The sequence below is a fragment of the Bemisia tabaci genome, chromosome 3 (genome assembly GCF_918797505.1).
Source record: "Bemisia tabaci chromosome 3, PGI_BMITA_v3".
Classification (NCBI taxonomy): Eukaryota; Metazoa; Arthropoda; class Insecta; order Hemiptera; family Aleyrodidae; genus Bemisia; species Bemisia tabaci.
In genome coordinates this window covers 18786984-18806902 of record NC_092795.1, presented here as the reverse complement: position 1 = coordinate 18806902, position 19919 = coordinate 18786984, and the positions used below count along the sequence as shown (strand labels likewise).

The following is a 19919-nucleotide window of genomic DNA, read 5'->3' as shown; positions in this document are numbered from 1 at the left end:
CAATTAGGAGAGGAAATTGGTACGAGCACAGCACTGTACGTGATGGAGCAGCTGTCAACCGAAATTTCCTTCCCTTATCAGAAAATCTTCGTCGTGATTTTCTCGTTTTAAAAACAGCTTTATCCTGGAGAGCTCTGGTGGTGGTCGGGGAAGGGGAAGGGGGTCTGATGAAATTAACCGATGAGAACTAATCCCTTGATCCAACGTCTGGAAATGTTGAGGAGACAGTAATGATAATGAGTTTACCAGCGTTTCATTATTCGTTTGTCAGTTCGTGAAGCGCAAATTGCCGTCTTTGAGAAAAAGGATGATAGTGGCTACGGCTAAAAACTGTTTTTCTATAATCGACCATGCGCCCAATAGATGCACGGTTAATACAACTAGAAATCTAGCATTGAATTCTTATGGATTTTCTTAGGATCAAATGGACTGCAATTTGCAATTTAGAACTATAAATTCGAACCCGGTTTAAAAACGACGCATGTGCCACTAGTTTCCCTATGAACATAAGTGTTTTTCCAGAAGAGCCAGAATTTATAGTTCCAAATTGCAAAATGCAGTCCAAATAAAGGCCAAAATTCTGCAGCTTCACCATTCTTCTTTATCTATATAGTTAAAGTTAAAGCAGTATTAATTTGCACAAAAATCCTACGTTTTTATTTTTGGTCGTGCTTCACACGCCTTTGTTTGCTTTCTCCAGTTTTTCTGATGTTAATCTGATGTGTTGGAGTCAGCAAGACGACGATATAGAGGCTGTCACAGATGGTGTTTGATTGGGTCCCTCTTGGGAAGAAGTGGCCGGGGTTGGAAGGGGGTTGGGGTAGTCCAATGAAAAATTGGCTGTGAAGGGTTCAAGGAAGAATTGAAAGAGTGCCAGCTCGCTGAGGCGTTTTTTTTTGGAAGGATAAGGAGCTTCAGTGATTAGGTATCGCAGAACGCGAGGAAGCGGTTAGTGTAATAATTATATTTATTATATATCTGTAGTAAGGTAGTTGTACTTTCGTGGTTTTACGATTATTTGCAATGTTTTCATATTTCAATCAAATTTGGGACCCCCTTCCACCACTATTCCTCTTCCCTCTCTTCCTACTACTGCCTCCAACCCTCTTTAACATCACTGATTGATTAGCCGGGCCTCTCGAAGAATTCCAAATTTCTATTCTGCGCTCCGGCCGGAGAAGCTAAACATCCAGCTTTTCCGTCTTGAAGCACGAGTGATAAACAAGCAAAGACAAGTTGATAAAAAATAAGACACTCGAAATAAGTGTTGTAATGATCGATTGTGAACAAATGAGAGAAAATACATTTGTTATTGATTTCTTCGTGTAGAAACTGATGCCTACATGAGTTATCGAGTCCGCGCTTTTCGTCAATGGACCAGACGACAAGGTACGAATTTCAGCATTCTGATACGTGTTTCGTAACTAAAATTTCACGTAAAACACGATGCGCACAACAAAAATTACCGCAATCAACTCCTTACAAAGATATTCAATGATTCTTGATGCGCGAATTCAAACCACCCGCTCATGAAAACTCAGTGCTCCACACGATTCACATCGCGCGCTAAACGTTATCATGGCAGTCTCTGCGATGTAAAAATCTGGCAACCTCAATCTTGCCGCTTTGGCTCAGCTATAGCAAATTGCTTATAGTTTGAACAACACATGGTGGGAAATCAACATTGCTCGATTGAGAAGCTTGCTGAAACCATTGTAGTGCGCGATTTGACTCACGTAGAGCTTTGAGTTTCTTGTGAGCGGGCAGTTCAAATTCCTGGTAACCAATATGAAATAAAAACGTTAACATCTTCGTTTAGGAGTTGGTTTCAATAATTTTCGTTGTGTGAATCGTGTTCTATGTGAAATTCTGGTTAAGAGGCATATATCAGAATGCTTGGATTTGGACCTTGTCTAGTGGTCCATTTCTGACGGACGTTGCGGCCGTCCAATTTTAGATGCATTTCATGCGAATGCGTTTAACAGACGCGAGTGTTCTCGTAGTTTGACAAATGCCTGAGAATTATACACGGGTTGTTTGTTCCCCTCGGGAGTTGAAGCTGATACGGTTGAAATATTCGCGCGGCGCAGGGTCGCAGAAACGGTTAAGTTATTCGGGTCCCGGGGCGAAACTCCCCAGACTGTTTTCCTCCTAATTTCCGCGGATTAATTGAATTGTAATTACTTCCACTTCATTGAAGAAGCTCGAATCTTGCGTGGGCGTGGGAGTAGGTGAGAGTAATTAAGATTTCGAAACTTCGGGGTCGTCCCATTGTTGGCAGGGACTCGTTGCGAGTTGAGTTATCGTTTTCTCCCTCGTTTCTGTCGAGTGCTTTCGCATCCTAATCACGAGTGAATGCTTCACGCAACGCGCCGAGCGCACTTTGTCCCGGCAGGAAATGCACGCGTCCCTGTCCCCAGAAAGTGCATGGACAAATTACCCGTGGTCAATGTTTGGTTAATGGATAGTCAACAATTAGGCGGAAAGTGAGAAGATGAGTTTGTGAGTGCAGGCCGGGCTAAAAGCCGGCAACCTAACTCACGTCTCTGGGACTTTCGCCTAATCATTTAACGGTCACCTAAATTAAATTCGGGTCTCGTATGGACCGCGATAAGCAGAAGAGAACCAAGCCACATCAGCTATTGCCAAATTCCATTGTGAAATTTAATTTTTTACATGAAAACGGTAGTACGGAATTTTGTGCATATTTCAGTAAATTTCCTACATATTACGAAGCAAAATCTTAGAATTTACAAAGGAATCCGCACAAACAATCTCTCGTAAAAAATTAAACTGCCCAGTTAAATTTGACAATAACTGATAAGGCTTGGTTCCTTTCTGATAAACGGGGTCCCTTTGGCTTCAGCAAAATATAGACTAAATCATACACGGCTTGTTGTCGAATTCCGTAGACACGTTTCAGCTTTGATCTCCATATTTTAATGTTTTTAAAGGCTGATGTTTTTTATAGAAACTTTTCGCAATTTTCTTTGTTTTCAATAAAATTGTATACTATCATATGATGGTAGGAAGAACTTCCGAGTATGTAACACTATACAACAATACGATATAATTCGACAGTATAGCCGTAGCACAAACGATAATTTTGGCACGATTCCCGCTATTACGTTTTTTTATGTGGATATGTTAGTGAATATTTTGTGTTGAGAGTTCAGATTTCATTTTTCCCAAGGCCGATCGACCCAGGTTAGTCCGATACCAAGATGTTGTTTGAAAATTCTCGATCTGGCAATGAGTTCCCTAGACTTGCTGTTTCACTATACTTTCCAAACTTTTCCACGATTTGCGCTACTCCGTTGCATAGTTCTACCCCGGTCTTCCCGATCTGCATTAGAACTATGCAATCAAAGGGGGGACTGCAGAGCAAGGCGAGCAAATCGGTGGAATCCACCGATGGATCCACTCTGCAGTTACCTCTACCGTGGTATCATTTTTGAAGTGAGAGGCTAAAAATCGCAAGTCTCTAATACAGATTGTGAAGCTAGTAGTCAGTGTTCGAAACTCACAGGCGCCAACGCGCCAAATGCGCCTGAAAAATCAGCCATGGCGCCTAAAAAATGAAGGCTCTGCGCTGACGTAGTCCCTAAAAATTGCCCCCTAAAAATCTGGATTTCCACAGGAAGTCACATGAAGAAAGACGAACAAATCTATTTGAATTGAAAAAACTCAGAATTTTCAGCACTATAAGTGAAAGCCTGCTTTTTCTATTCTTCACGATTTCATTCTTAGTGCTTTTGTCTTCCCCAAGTTACAGCTACTTACTAGTTCTGTTACGAAAACATCTTGTGTCTAACTTTTCACTAAATGCGCCATAATATATAGGCAAAAAGTCAATTTGGCCCCTAAATTATCTTCAATGGCGCCTAAAAATCGGGTTTGATGCGCCACATGGCTTCTAAAACTCAAAGGTGAGTTTCGAACACTGCTAGTAGTGTATTTCAGACTTTTATGATGCACTCATCACGAGTTTTGGGCCGTTGTCTGCGAGAAACAACTAGTTTTTTCGCTCTACCTGAAGTTTTCAACAGGCATACTCGTAAAAATACCTGTGGAAATATATGATTTTCGAAGTAAGAACAACGGAAACGAGTTTATTAGCAATCGCAAAAAATCTACCGTGTGGTGCTCGGCTCAGCTCCGCGAGGAAGCTCGAGGCGCCTGGCTCCTGGTGGACTGAATTTATTGCATCCGCTGAAATACGCTGAAATAGGTGCCCTGAAATAACGAGAACGGGAGGAAGTAATGCGCAACGGACAATGGCGGTGAGTCCGATGATAACCGGTGACCGGAAATTGACAAAGCCGTGAGCACTTATCGCCGCTGAGCACTTCGACGGGCCGCAATCGATCTTTTTCGGAGGTCTCCTGCCGTATCATAGAGAATCCGGAATCCGAGCTCCGCTCATAATGTAGTCTGTCAGTCTGGAACAACTTGTGACGAATGAAAGCAGGAAGTATGGATTTGAAAAAGTTCCGCATAAAACCCGATGAAAAAACCGGCAGAAAGGTCGTTTTGCCGCGATCGATCTTTGTCGGAGGTCTCGTATCGCCGATAATCGCGAATCCATCCTCCGTTCATAATGCAGGCTGTCAGTTTGGAACAATTCGTGACGAATGGAAGGTAAATACGTGTTTAAACAAACTCGCACGATAACCTGTAGGTAAAAAACTCTTATAAAAAGGTCGATTTACGGGTTTTTTTTTTTTTCAAGTCCCTGGAAAAAATTGGCGATAGGAGCTGCGTTTCAAATTACCATAGGAGTTCTTATAGCCGACTGAAGAAGGCGATAGAAAATCATATATCTGGCTGTAGAAAGTGGAAAAAATCTCACGGCCGGGCTACACGAAGAGATAAAAAATTATAAAGCCGGGCTATAGTTCCTATCGCCGGGCTTCACACTTCATCGCCTGACACACCGAAAAAAATAATATGCTGTTTTAGCACCTAGGATGTTAAAAATGTGTCTGGTGATCCGGAGTTGTTGTCCTTACTGGCCTCGCAGTTAACTCTACATCCTGTGAATGCAACTTTAACTCTGTAGGCAGTTAAGGCAGCATCTTGAGATCACCAGACACATTTTTAGCATCCTAGGTGCTAAAACAGCATATTATTTTTTTCGGTGCAGTTGCTTTTTCGCTATCGGCTATAAAAAACTATAAGAAATTGTGTAGAAATTCGTGTGCTTTGTAAATCCTTAAGTTTGTATGGAATCACCTTAATATTTACAAAACGCATATTATGTTTTCATTTACTACATATTTTTTTCATCAATTAAAATGAGATTAATCCATACAGAGTGTGCAAACATTTCAAAGTCATGAGTTGAAAAACGCTGACTTCACGAGATTAAATATTAGAGCCTGACACAAAGCGGAGCGGCGGTGCACTGGCGCCTACAAACCTAACAGGGATACTTCACGCATTGCGCAATGCGTGAAGTATCCCCGTTAGGTTTGTAGGCGCCAATGCGCAAGTTGCGCTGGCTGCCCGCCCACCGCGCCGAGCCGCGCCGCAGCATACCACGGCGCTTGAAGCAACTATTTCACACCAGAAGTATTGCACAGTATCATACGAAACTGAAGGTGCCCTAATATATTAGGAATGGCAGGCCAGGCATCCATCAAAAGTACGGAGCTTTCCTCGCAAATTAAATCAAGATACTATGGCCCAAAAAGAGAGCAAAAGGTAAAACGTCATGACGTTTCACCTCTCATTTTCAAAACAATGATTTTTAACACCAATAAATGCATGAATAATGAAGATAAAAAATTATTTTAAAAAAAAAAAAAAAATAAAAAAAATCTGGAATTATTTTAGTATTCAAATTTTTAAAAACTGTCTGTTGGTCACTTAAACTTAAATTCACGATTCAATTCTCCCGTCAGGTATATTATTTCATTAAAATTTTGTTTAACCCGAATTCTGATGCTCGAAAACGGAAACTCTTCTAAATTTCCATTCTCCCAACTTGCTCAAACTTCACATCCGTCCCCGCGATGTTGATTCCTCGAAATTCCGGCGGAAAAGCTTCAGAGCTTACTTCTTAATATTTTAATGGCAACAAATCAAATCGGTTTCTAGGAAGCTGAGGCGTGTTTTTCCGGGGCGCGTCACCAACAGAGCGCCCTGGAAAATAATTAACCCCCGCGCCCGGTTAATGCGGGAGGTGAAATCCCGAGCACGAGCACTGCGCTAAGGAAGAACGACTTATGAACATTCGGGTGTTGCCGAATTTCTGATAATTTTCCATTGAAATTTTCAAGTTAATAAATTAGAATAGATTTCGGAGAATAAATATGAAGAAAGGACCACTAGGTAGGTAGGAAATTAAGCACTATATCTCATATTTTCTCACAATTTAACACAGAGCACGTTGAATATATCGAGAACTTCAAAAATTACGAATAAGTAAGAAATGAACGTTTGCAGTTTTCATTTTAAATCGAAAATTCAAACTTTCCGCTTGCGAAAAATAAAAACCTACGTAAGCCAAATTTTGAAATTTAAATCAATTTTACGAAAGGGGCCGTTCATAAATAAGTAACGCTTAAGACGGAGGAGGTCGAGGAGCACGTTACATTTACGTCATTTTGTTTTTACGTGTCAATGGATAGGGAACTACGCTACGAAAATGTCACAGGGGGGAATGAGGGAAGTCAAAAATGCCGCAAAAGTTCGTTACGTAATTAATGAACGCTCCCTAACGCACCTACCTCGATTATAATTTCATTCTTATCTTCTTCCTCTTCTTCTACAATGTATACCTTTCAAGGGTGCAAAAATTTCAACGCACAGGAAAATTCTTTCATCGTAAAAAAGACCGAATAAGTTTAAAGTTCAATTAGAGTCACGTAGACTCCGGTCTTCCTACGGGCTGATTATTGAAACTGATAGAGAAAGCTATAGACTAAGAAGACATAGGGAGTATGGAGTGATCCTATCGGTTGAAACATGTGGTTATTATAGACTAAAGAGGAAAATGACAAACCAACTGGTCTCTCATGGGTTGCCGTCAGTTAGTCAATAGCTTACCGCCTTTGTCCATTGCAACCACCCGCTTACACAAATATGATCACTCCATTTTCCCTTCGACTTCTTTGTCTATCGCTTTGTCTATCAAAATCAATAATCAGCCCTGGACTTGGGTAGAGTGAATTACCGTAGACAAAAACTATTCTTTTCCCTATGAAGCTGAAATATGGCATTTTCAAATTATCGCATCCACGCGAAATTTTAACGAGGAAACATGTGTATTGTGGCTTTCAATTTCGTACCCTGTGTTTTTTGGTCCCTTCCCTTCGTAGAAAAAATTGCCATCGCGCACTCTTCTGAAAATTCAAGTTTTATCGAGAAGAATTCGACAACATGTGAAAATCCATGCGTCGTTTTTCCTTTTCCGGAGCGACTCGAGGTGGGATTCTCGGAAGTTGGGGAAGGCTCGTTGGTGGTGTGTATTGCGGTATGAGTATCCGCGTCCCGAATTGAACTAATTTCGTTCCGCTCGCAGACATGGCGCGGCGCGGCGCGGCGCAATTTCAGCTTCTTGTCTCAAACGAGTCGCATGATCTCGCATTCGGTTTCGAGCTCCCCCGCTCGCGGAATCTAATCTCGCGCGTTTAATTGCCTAAATTAGGTAATCGATGCCTAAGTGCAGAACCTAGTACTGCGGGCGCTTTGACGCTCCGAAATATCCGCTAATATTGACTGGTTCCCGGAGGCAACTAAAGTGATGTTCAAAGTCGGGTGAACTGGGGTAGAGTCCACGGCGAATAACTTAAAATGCACTTAAGGAGTGCGGTAGAAGATTGACTGTCTTCAGTTTAAATTAGACCAATTTCAGTAATTAAAGATCGTGGATATTTTGTCTTACTTTAAAAGTTCTGAACTGTTTTGACAAAGACTCTATTCGGCGCACACTGGTTAAAAAAAAACACATTGGATCTAGAGTCCAGACTCTTAAAAACATTGACAAGGAAAGGGACTCTTGATTCAATCAGATTTAAGCTTAAATCAAAAGGAAATCCGCTCAAATTAGGAGGCTTCGTTCTTGATTTAAGCTTACATCTGATTGAATCAAGAGTATTTTTTCTTGTCGATGTTTTTAAGAGTCTGGACTCTAGATCTAATGTGTGTTTTTTTTTTTTTTTTTTTTTTTTTTTTTTTTTTTTTTTTTTTTTTTTTTTTTTTTTTTTCCAGAGCATAGCTCTCTGAATGATCGCGCAAAATAGGCCTGCATGGAGCTCTTGGCTGCACAGTGGACCGAGCCACTTGGAGAGGCTGGACACAATTTGGACACTTTAAAAACTTATGACTCCGTTCGTAAAAAAAAAAAAACTTCGAGGTTATAAAAGTGGTTCCATTCGTTTCCTAGTGAAATTTTTCTTTAGAAACACCCCTTATGGACGAATTAGACATCAAAATTTGCTATTTTCATTAAAAATTTCATGTTCGACCTCTATGATTGACGCGATCCACTGTGGGCCGTTGGTGAGCAACCAAAATGGCAGCTTTACGCAATCCTTTAGTTATCTCCGAAAGGAGTTGATTATAGTGAAATGCGCTAATGAAGAATCCCATCAATAAGTGGGAAGAACATAAAACTTTAGAGTTAATTTTGGTCCTAATAACTCGCTTAGAACGTGGTTCGTTGCGTAGACCCATGAGGGAAAATATGTTGCAATCTGTGTCGATACATTGCGAATTAGCATTTTTATAAAGGTGTCCCTAAATTAGACGCAAAAACTTACAAAAAGCTCAAAAATATTTTATGCACAAGGCAATATTAGGGCGAATTTTAATAGTTGCTTGCTTCTAATTGTACCTCACAGAAAACTCTCCACTTTAAGGCACAATAAATATCCGAACCGCGCTATCAATGAAATCCTTAATCGTTCGAAGTGACGAAGTTTACTGTGACGATAATGTAGAAAGTGTTGCGGTGAATTTTGCATATTTCGATCCCGTATCCTGAAAACTCCTCAGGGTTCATAAAATGTTAGCTATATCTACAGGGTGTTCGAAAAGTCCCCTCCCCCCCCTCTAACTTTTGACCTAATTGAGGTAGAGATTTGAAACTTGGAGGGTGTTCCTAGATCAAAGGGAGCTACTTTTTGACTCCTCCAAAATTTTGGGGGGCCCCATTTTGGGGGGGGGGTTACGGACCCTAACTTTTAATTTTCAAATGAAAAGACCCCCTTTGTGATACCTCGTTCGAAAGAGCATAGAAAAAGAAAATTTTTCGCGCAAACCGGAAGTCATTATCTCAAACCGTTTCAAAATGGCGGCCGGTCAAAGTTCCAAATGGCCGAAAATTGGCACCTCTGCTATTTGCACATGGATTTGCTTGAAACTCGGTATCTGGGGGTATTTTGGCACGAGAAAAACGAATTTAACGTTAGATTTTCAAAAAAACCCTAATTTTTCAAAATGGCGACCGGTTTAGGCTCAAAAAGGCCGAAAATTTGACAAACTCGATTTTTTTGCCAATGGATTCACCTGAAATTCGGTATCTGGGGGTATTTTGACCCGAGAATAACGAATTCAACGTTAGATTTTTAAACAAACCCTAATTTTTCAAAATGGCCGCCGATTAAAGTTCAAAATGGTCAACAATTGGCAACCTCGACTTTTTGCCGATATATTCGCCTGAAACTCGGTGAAATAACGTCGAATTCGTTTGTTTCCCACCCAGATACCCTCAAACACCGTGTTTGAGGCGAATCTATCGGCAAAAAGTCGAGGTTGCCAATTGTTGACCATTTTGAACTTTAATCGGCGGCCATTTTGAAAAATTAGGGTTTGTTTAAAAATCTAACGTTGAATTCGTTATTCTCGGGTCAAAATACCCCCAGATACCGAATTTCAGGTGAATCCATTGGCAAAAAAATCGAGTTTGTCAAATTTTCGGCCTTTTTGAGCCTAAACCGGTCGCCATTTTGAAAAATTAGGGTTTTTTTGAAAATCTAACGTTAAATTCGTTTTTCTCGTGCCAAAATACCCCCAGATACCGAGTTTCAAGCAAATCCATGTGCAAATAGCAGAGGTGCCAATTTTCGGCCATTTGGAACTTTGACCGGCCGCCATTTTGAAACGGTTTGAGATAATGACTTCCGGTTTGCGCGAAAAATTTTCTTTTTCTATGCTCTTTCGAACGAGGTATCACAAAGGGGGTCTTTTCATTTGAAAATTAAAAGTTAGGGTCCGTAACCCCCCCCCCAAAATGGGGCCCCCCAAAATTTTGGAGGAGTCAAAAAGTAGCTCCCTTTGATCTAGGAACACCCTCCAAGTTTCAAATCTCTACCTCAATTAGGTCAAAAGTTAGAGGGGGGGAGGGGACTTTTCGAACACCCTGTATGAAAAATGGTTAAGTGGAAACCGGGCAGTCTTTAAAAGAAAATTCAGATAAGTAAGCTATCGGAGGAAAAGGGGTTGAGAGAATTGCAGGAAGAAAGACTTCTTAAGAGTCTGCGAGATTACCACGTTTCGTCATTTTGTTGTGTGTTTCAGGCGAGTGGAGCCCCGTTATTATTAGGGTTTCATAAATATGAAAAATGTGAAATACGAGGGCAATCCAAGAAGTAGGGTTTCCCCGGCTGTTTCTGGGGCACCATTAATGCTCGTAAAAATCCGATTATACCGTTGAATTTTGCATACTCTCAGCTTTAATTAAACCGTCTAGCTTTAAATTGGCCAGTAGACGGGGTATGAACGATAGCGCTTCTCTGCGCTTTCCGAATTAAAATTTCGTAGAAAAATAACTCTTAGAACGGAGAGCTAGAAAATCAAACCTTGAGTTCAGTTATATTTGACAAGATTTTTCGGTTTTCGGCTGCTCATAATTACCGCACATTTTTTATCACTAGTTTCTTCTGAAAACTAAAATAATTGAATCACAAATCAAAGGGTGTCAACCCTGGTTCATTCTAAAATTTTAGGGTGTTTTTACGCAGAAGTGCTCGTAAAAACTTCTCAAAGCAATGGTAATATTACATTATTACATCTCAGTTTTTAATTATACTCCGTGCAAGTCCCACGCGCCCATCTCACGTGGGCTAGGAGGTCAGGACCCCTAAGGGGCTCTCTGCACCTTTCCTCCTTTCAGTAAACAAAAAAAAAAAAAACGAAAAAAAAAACGAAAAAAAAAGGGAAAAATCCTGTGCTGAGAACTTCTTTCTCGTGGACGGCCGTCTAATTTAATGAAAAAACGTCCTTTTCCTAAGCCACGTCACAAATTTCAAGGCAATAAAAAGCACATTTTGATGAAAAAGGCCAGTAGGTGGTGTCATTTGTAACTGTTTTTGAATCGAAACCGGACCTCGGGCCCCGCCTACAACCCGGAAACCGGGAGCAGCTAGGAAAGTGTAGCTTGTACAGACTGAGGCTTATCTCCACCCCTCCGTACGCGGTCTACGTCCCATCCACTTAAGATAAAAAATAATTAATGGGAAAGGGCTTAAAACGCGTTGTCACTCTAAATGAAATTTCACTCTCACATTCATCATGCCTTTGCAGTCACCAGTCACCCTCTCTGCTAGGCTTTGCTCTCGGGACGTAACCCGTTCTTGGCTGCTTTTAAACTCTTCCACTAATTTTTCTGGGTCTCTGTGACTTGACTGAGTGAAGAATTTCTCAGTGAAAAAAGGTCAATTACGACGAGCTGTCGAATAAGAAGCAATCGGAGTTGAGCATGACCGAGTTAGTGACATGGGACCCAACTTTACTGCCGTGCTAAGAAATAACGCCTTATGAACAGTCCAGAGTTGCCATATGTCCTCCAATGACATGTTTATCTTCAAGGAAAGATATTAATATTTTTCCTTGAAATTTTCAGAGACTTCAGATGAAATTGCGAACAAAATTATCTGAAAAATTGGAGGGAAAATATTCATAAGTTTACCAGGAAATTCATGTTTTATCAAAGGAGATTTGGCAACGCCGGAAGGTTCATACGGCGTTCTTCCTTGACACGGCAAATTAACCCTCTGCTCTGCTGAGAGGATTCCACACGGGGAAAAAATCACTTCAAATCCGCGAGTCTGAATTGGTTGGGCCGTGTTAGGGAGCAATAAAAACAGAATCACACCGTGCTGGAATTGAAAATAACACGTTTGAAGTGCAATTTCCAGACAAAATTGAATGTTACAAATAAAATTTAATCCCTTCTTTAACATTCACAATATTATGTCTTGACTTGGAATATTCAACTGCTGGGAACGGTTTATTTCATTATTATTTTCTCAGCTTTTTGCAGAGACAAAAAATCTGGAAATCTTTGAGAAACCATACCGTGTGTGCACATTTTAATACAATTTTGTTTTATTTTTGTTGCAGGCAGAAACACGTGAGTTTTGCCCGCTCGCCAACTTTAACATCTTTCGAGGACCTATCTTCCACTGCCATAACCAACAACACAACTTGTAGTCAAGAGAGACTGATAGATTGTAAGAAATTGGATAGCCCGAAAGATTCACCCAAGACCATAGTTTCAGGTAAGCGGAGCTTAGCCTCTCAGATAAAGATCAGTAGTTATTTCCGCGTTAAAATGAACACACTTCCAGGGACTTTTGATAGAAAAAATTACTTCTTCGCATACATTCAGTTTTTCCCGGTACTAGTTCAAACTTTCACGACCCCACCGAGGCTTGTGCGGCAAAATTGCCCTTCACAATAAAAACCTAGGAAATGGCCCTCTCCTCACTTTTTCAAATGAATAAATTAAGGGGGATTTCCTTTCATCCCTTAAAAAGTTACGGAAGTTCATTGAAAGTTATGGAAGTTACAAAAGCACTTCATGCTCTCGCGGTCGGTAACCACAGAGAGGGTTGAATTATATCCGAAGGTAGACCGTCCAGTTGCTACCGTCCGGTAGCATCAGGTTGGCGACAAGAGCGCTGCATATACCTCTGCAATTATACGCACATAAGGGTATACCTTGTGCAGGAGACGGACGCAATGTTGCCAAACATAACGTTACTGCCTATTTACATAATAAAACCCGTGATTTGCGCGCACGAATGCGCGTCCTCTAAACACGAGTTCCAGTCATCAGGCAACGTATACTCTATGATGCACTGAGAGTCATGATTGAGAATTTAATGATATTACTCTCGACCTTTGCCAAGAGGCACTCGTGAGTCTCCGATAAAAACCGAGTGTGACTGTCAAGGGGAAGAGAGGACGACAGACGGTGCAGAGTGCACGTCCCACGGAGACGGATTTTGCAAGGGAGCAATTCTTGTCACGTTGGGAGATAAAATCAGAATTACTTTTAAACGAAGATAATCCACTCGTATCCCGAAGAGAACATTTCAAGCGGCTTGGCACATCATTTTGGTTCCAATGGATGGCAAAAGTTCGATTTTAATTCGAGAATTTAGAGTCTCAAACGTGTCAAATGGTAAATTTAAAAAGATTTTTCTGAGTCCTGAAGGATATAGCTGTTCCCACTGAGCAAACTTAGTATTTCGCTAGTTTTTTCACCTATTTTAATAGAATAATGCGTTAGAAATTTGAACTGTTCAGATGTTTTCAAAACATTCTGGCATTTTTTCGCTTATAGAGCTATGTCCTACGCGCGCACAAAATGTCATTCAGGTATAGCACGGATCAATACCAATTGGATTAATCCGGCGTTGGTTGAATTCAGAAAAATTTTGTAAATATGAATTTGCTCCTGCCTCCTTTGTGAAATTGAACGGAAATCTATGCATTCTGGGGTTTAATATCGATCGAGTATAATAGAGAGGACTATGAAGTTGATTTATTTCTCTGAATTGATCTCATCAATACCTACAAAAAATCTGAAAGTGAACCAACGGCCCACTTGGTTCCTCTTTCTGAATTTATTAAGCTACATTTTTGCAATCAAATGGAGGGAACCAAACTATTTAAATCCAAAAAATACATAGATTTCCGTGGTAATTTCAGTTTTTTTATTTAGTATGAACAAAACTCCTGCAGTTTCTTGGAACGAAATTTTAAAACTCAAAATTTCCCTAACGAGGAACTAAAGGAGATTCCACAGCTATCTCACCCCTTCTTTTCCAAAAAAACTCGGATTCTTTCTATGTTAAGCTCGATCTACATATCATCACCTTCCGACCAAAGTATCAGAAGCGCCATGCGACGTTTCAAAATGTCCGCCGCCATTTTATTTTTCACAGAGAAATTGTTGGCTTAATCTGTTTGAACATTTCACTGAGTTCTATCGGCAGCCCGAAGAAAATACAGTGAAATTTTCGGACAGCTTCGTTGAAAAACGTTTCTGTAAAAAAATTAAATGACGGTGGAAAGTTTGAATCGTCGCATGGCGCTTGTGAGACTTTGGCCGGAATGTGACGCTATTGAGTACGAGTGCAAAAACAAGATCCGGCAATACAGGCCCCATCGAAGATGACTAAAGTTTAAGAGTATGACGGTGGGTCATACTAAAAGGTTCATAAATCTCTCAACATTGTCGATAAAACAAAGTCAATTTGCGTGCCATGCCCTTTTACTATGAAAAAAAATTCGAAGAGTCATCAGAGACAGAGGCGACCGGAATTAAGGGGGATTTCAATTAGCTGAGCCATTTACGGGGTTCGCTCGTTTAATTTACACGATCAAGAGAAGTCTGAAGCTCGGAGGGTCCGAGGTGCCAAATTTATCGTTTTTCCTATCGAAATTGACGCGGGTCCAGGGACGTGGAGCGGAACGAAACGGTTTCGGCGAACCGGCGCTTACCCCGTGTTAGTTTTCCAACTTGTGATTAGGTAAGATAAAATTACAAGTCCTCCAGCTAAACGTGCTCAATCTTTGCACTTGAGCTTGAAAACTTCCTTAAAGTTCCTCCGCTCTTCGACTTAAAAGCTGCGATAGCGTCACATATTTCAATCCCTCCCCCGCACCGGGATTCAGGGGCTTTCTTCCGAGTCACATTCTTTCTGCCATCACTTTCGCACCGAAACTAAAAATGGCGGTAACGGTGCCTTCGCGGGGAGAATTGTTGCACGGACATTGCGGAGAGGAAAATCTCCATAGAATGACTGTTTTTCTGATAAAATGAGCTGGACTGCCGTGCTACGGAAGAACTCCGTATGAGCTATGAGCCTTCAGGCGTTACCGAATTTCTCTTAATAAAACACGAAATTCTTAGTCAACCTGTTTTTCCTCCAATTTATCAGATAATTTTTCTCGCAATTCCACCGAGAAGTCCTGCAAATTTCAAGGGAAAATATTCTTAAGTTTCCTCGAAAATGAACATTTTATCGAATGAAATTTGGCATACTCTCGAATGTTCATACATGGCATTCTCTTAGCACAGCAGTAGAGGTGGGTTGCACCGAGAAAAAAACACGGTTATTCTATGGTTCCTACGGTAATAATGTCACACGGGATTTCACGATGGTAGAACCGTGGACTTCGGTAAGATTATTGATGAGTATAGTAGCATAACCAACAACCATGCTCATAGTAGCATTATTGTGCTTACAGTAATATCACGGTGAACACGGTGACATAACCATGCTCATCATTACAATCTTCAAGACCCACGGTTCTACTACCGTGGAATCCGGTGTGACATATTACTATCCGTGGTAATCGCAGAATAACCATGTTTTTTTTTTCTTCGTGTGGGAAATATGGGGTGTGCTCTGGAAGGTTGCATGAGAAACAATGTAAAAGTGGACGTGATTCTTTTTGTGGAAATGGAAAAGTGGATTTTACATCAATTCAAACGAAACTAAGTACCAAAATATGCATGCAGCTCATGAGCTGTGGGAACGTGACAAGAGCGTTAGGGACGAGGCTCCTGAGTTAACTCGGTGAGGTTGGTTGACTCCAGATCCCACTTAGTTCGGTGGGTTAACAACCACCAAACTAGGTGGGATCTGGAATCCACTCTGAGCATTTTAAGAGTATCTATCGATTCTTTTATCTCCGTGCGTCAATTACAATTGAGAGGCTTGGAGGACAAGAAGTATGAGTTCAGTTTTTGCTATTTCGTGGAATACGTGTTTGAAGTTTCCTTCCTTAGTTGGAAAGTTGGATCCAGGGATCCTTATGGAGAAAAGAAAGTTCAAACCGACTTTTTAATGCTTAAAAATTGGAATTTGGAAGCGGACTTTTCACTTCAGAATATGCATTATGACTAGTTTTACTTGAAATCGTTAATATCTCAATTTTTGCAAAAACTGCCCTTATGCGCCTTGTCCTCCAAGCCTCTCATACGTATTTATCATTGCTTTTTACGGCAAAATTCCGACGTCCAGAAACTCACAGGCGCCAACGCGCCAAATGCGCCTAAAAAATCGGCCATGGCGCCTAAGAAATGAAGGCTCCGCGCCAACGTGGCCCCTAAAAATTGCCCCCTAAAAATCTGAATTTTCCAATCAGGTGATCATTCGAAATTTTCAGCACTACAAGTGAACGCTTTTTCTATTTTTCACGATTTCATCCTTAGTGCTTTTGTCTTCCTCAAGGTACAGCTTCTTACTAGCACTGTAACGAAAACATCTTGCGTCTAACTTTTCATTAAATTAAAAAATTAAACACTAAAAGTGGCCCGAAACTGTATGTAACAAGGTGGAGAAATGGTGCTTGGTCCACACCATTTCGCGGGGAAACAAAGCCAAGAAATACCAAAAATTAAAATCTTTTCATTAAATGCGCCGTAATATATAGGCAAAAAGTCAATTTGGCCGCTAAAAAATCTTCAATGGCGCCTAAAAATCGGGTTTGATGCGCCACGTGGCTCCTAAAACTCAAAGGTGAGTTTCGAATACTGTCCAGAAGGTTTCTGAGTGGCGTCGATCCTCGCCGGGCCCACGATTGATGCGGAACGTACCGACCCGGATATAGAAAACGTTTTTTTAATATAAAATCAGATCTTTGAAAACAGACGAGGGAATAAACATCGTTGGGGCGGATCGCTATTGAGAATATGATGCGCGTGTTTATTTTACCATTAGTCATGAGCGTATGAATACGAAGGCGTTAGTCCCTCCTTTCTTTCCGCGGGAGTTCTTTCTGGCACCATTCATCAGTGGCGTGGCGTGCTTTGCGATGTATCGATTGATCTGTCATTTAAACCTATGTAAAACGATCGATAAACAAGGTGTTCGCAACGCACATCTTAATAATCGATTCTTTACTACAGCTTCAAATCGGGGTAATATCGATAATCGATCATTCAGGCCTCGCCATTCTCCCTCCGACGGGGTATTCAATCCAATAAATCACAGCACCAGAGACAGGTTCCGACTCCTGCCGAGTATCCTAGTAGATTCATTATGTAACACTCCTCCAATCTTTGAACTTTCTCTGGAAATTTTTCCAATACGACTTCGCGGCTTCCGTTTCGATAAGTATTCTTTACCGGCGGTAAAAAACGAGCATCACTTTAGGTGCTTGGTCATGGTCATGGAATCGGGAAGAAAGGAGTGTGCAACGCACAATGGATCGAGTCGATAGGACAGGTCGGAAAAAATTCGGAAACTTTAAACGCTTATAACTCCGTTTCTACAAAACTTTGAGCTTTTAAAAGTGGTTCCGTTGGTTTTCTCATGAAGCTTGCTTCCAGGTGCACCCTTTAATATTTAAAACGTGACAAAATAAATATGAAACTTTGCCGTTTTAGTCAAAAATTGCGTGTCCGATCTCTCTAATTGACTCGATCCACTGTGCGACGACGAAACTGCAATAATGCGTATCTCGGTTGCGGTGTTTCAAAATCGCCCGTACTATTTTCCTACGAAAACACTTCCTTTGTGTTTATTAAGTTGCATCTTCGGAGAAGGAACTGTGGGTTTTGTATCAGTGCTACTATTTTAGTGAACCCTAAAAATGCATTATTTCCGGGTTATGGCGACATAATTTATCCTCATATTATTAATAAAAGAGTGCAGTGGGGTGGGGGTTGTAATTTTCCTCAGAGTCCTTCTATACTGAGAGTAAAGACAGTGCGACTCCATTTCTGATTGGTTCCCATATTTTAGGCCTCGCAGTTTCACAAACGGGAACAAAGGTTACAATTTCACCAATTGCGAAGATTATAAACTGGAATGGACCGGGGAATAGGAGGTACGGCAAAGAACAAATGAAATGAGAGTGGAAATGGAGACAGAAGTTCGGGAATGGGATTAAAGATTACAACAAACGTCCGATTTGTGTAATCTTCCTTCCCATTCGTGACATCCACAAGCCGCGTTGTTTCAACTCTCCCTATAAAGGGAACCTAATTTTCCGTGATTATAACTTCTTTTAAGTTTATATGTTTAGACTTTTCTCCGCAATTTTACATCACGCCCTCAATAACGCGGATATTTTTACGGATGAGCGCTGCAGCAGGATAAAAGCGTTGAATTAAGTATTCTGCCGTGGTATTTGACGAACATCAGACCTGATACTGCAATGAAAAGTTTTAACTCAACTTCTGCGCTTAATTTTGTCGGGACTGGCAGCAAAATATATGGTCATTTTATCTGTGAATATGTACGTGCGTTTTAGGGATTAGCAAACTCACTAATTTATTTGCGTGAGATATGTATCTCTCGCCTTAACTAAAAAGAGTATGCAACTAGCAACTTTTTACAGGATCGGACTAATTACAAAGCTTGAACAGAGCTGTCCACCGCCGTTGTATGACTTTTTCAAAATTAAAAATGAAACATTGACAATGAGCTCAAATAAGTAAACTTAAATATGTGCATGTATATGCACAGGTTTATAGCCCGCTCATTAGTTAACTGACACCCAAGGGAGTTGCATCGGGAGGAGATGAGAGGGGTAAAGGGGAAGAGGGAATGATAGCGGAGAGGGTGGAGAGATAAGGGATGGAGTGGGAAAACAGGAAGGGGGATTTTGCGGACTTACCCAGCACCTTTCATGAAAACATTGCACGCGTGTTTTAATTACCATACCGTGGTCCAGTAACAACTTTGGCATTCACAGAACTTACCGTGGTGGCAACTCGCGTAGAATTTTAATACACTGAAAGAAAAACTGCTCGCAAGTGGGAGCTCGGAGTAGCAAAATGCAAAGCTGAACTCACTGTCTCGCTTTTTGCGTCTCCAGTAACTGCAAAAAGCTACGCCGAGAAAAATTCTGGGGATTTCAATGTGGAATAGTTTTTAATTTTTAGCGCTGGGTCTAGAAAAGATCCAAATTTTACCTCTTTGCCCATCAATTTTCCACAAAATTGAAACGATCCTTGAAATTGTTTTGAAAAATGTATGAACAACAGGAGAAAAAACTAAAGTCATTTTCGGATCGAGCAGCAAAACATTTAAGAGAACATGTCTCTCATGACTTCGTTTGCAACTCTGGGTCTTTTTTCACTAATACTCCCATGGGTGTGATCCGGATATCAAAACTAGACAGTTGTGAAAACGCCTTCAATTGTGGCGTGATACCTCACGCGTTCCGGAGAGTTCGAATAGTTGTATCATTGCGCCTTAGCATTGAGACGGAGGATTAAACTTGTCCATGCAGTATTTAATCGTGGTTTTTAGGAGGGTACTGTTTTAGTATACATGCTTTCTATTCAAATTGGCGATTATCTATGACCATCTATGATTATCTATCATGTGTTTTCTCCTTACAGGCGTAGAATTGAACTATTTATGCTAAAAGAAGCTATGTTACTGTTACACGCAAACACTATGCAAATAAATTCGTATTTTTCTTCGTCATTTTATAGGCATAAATTTGTCTAATATGCTGTTTGGGAAATTACATTCCAATATAGTAGACCAACTGCGTGAGTGCGTTTTTGATCCGGTTGGATCCAGCTTCTGAGTAGTGTTGCGTTCTAACTTTATTAATTGTATTTATTTTTTTCTAACTTTTAATTATGTAATATTTCTAATGTAACTTTCGTAAAAGATTAAATATTAATGCTTTTACTTAATTTTGAACCA

General features: G+C 40.7%; 1 protein-coding gene across 2 annotated transcripts in view; it reads left to right on the top strand.

Moving 5' to 3' along the window:
* LOC109044203 (uncharacterized) overlaps positions 1–19919 on the top strand; it is a 148938-nt gene that overhangs the window by 87295 nt on the left and 41724 nt on the right. For both annotated transcript variants that reach the window (XM_072297959.1, XM_072297960.1), the window contains exon 7: positions 12352–12509. In XM_072297959.1, coding sequence (XP_072154060.1) covers positions 12352–12509 — 158 coding nt within the window. The remainder of the gene's footprint in view (positions 1–12351; positions 12510–19919) is intronic.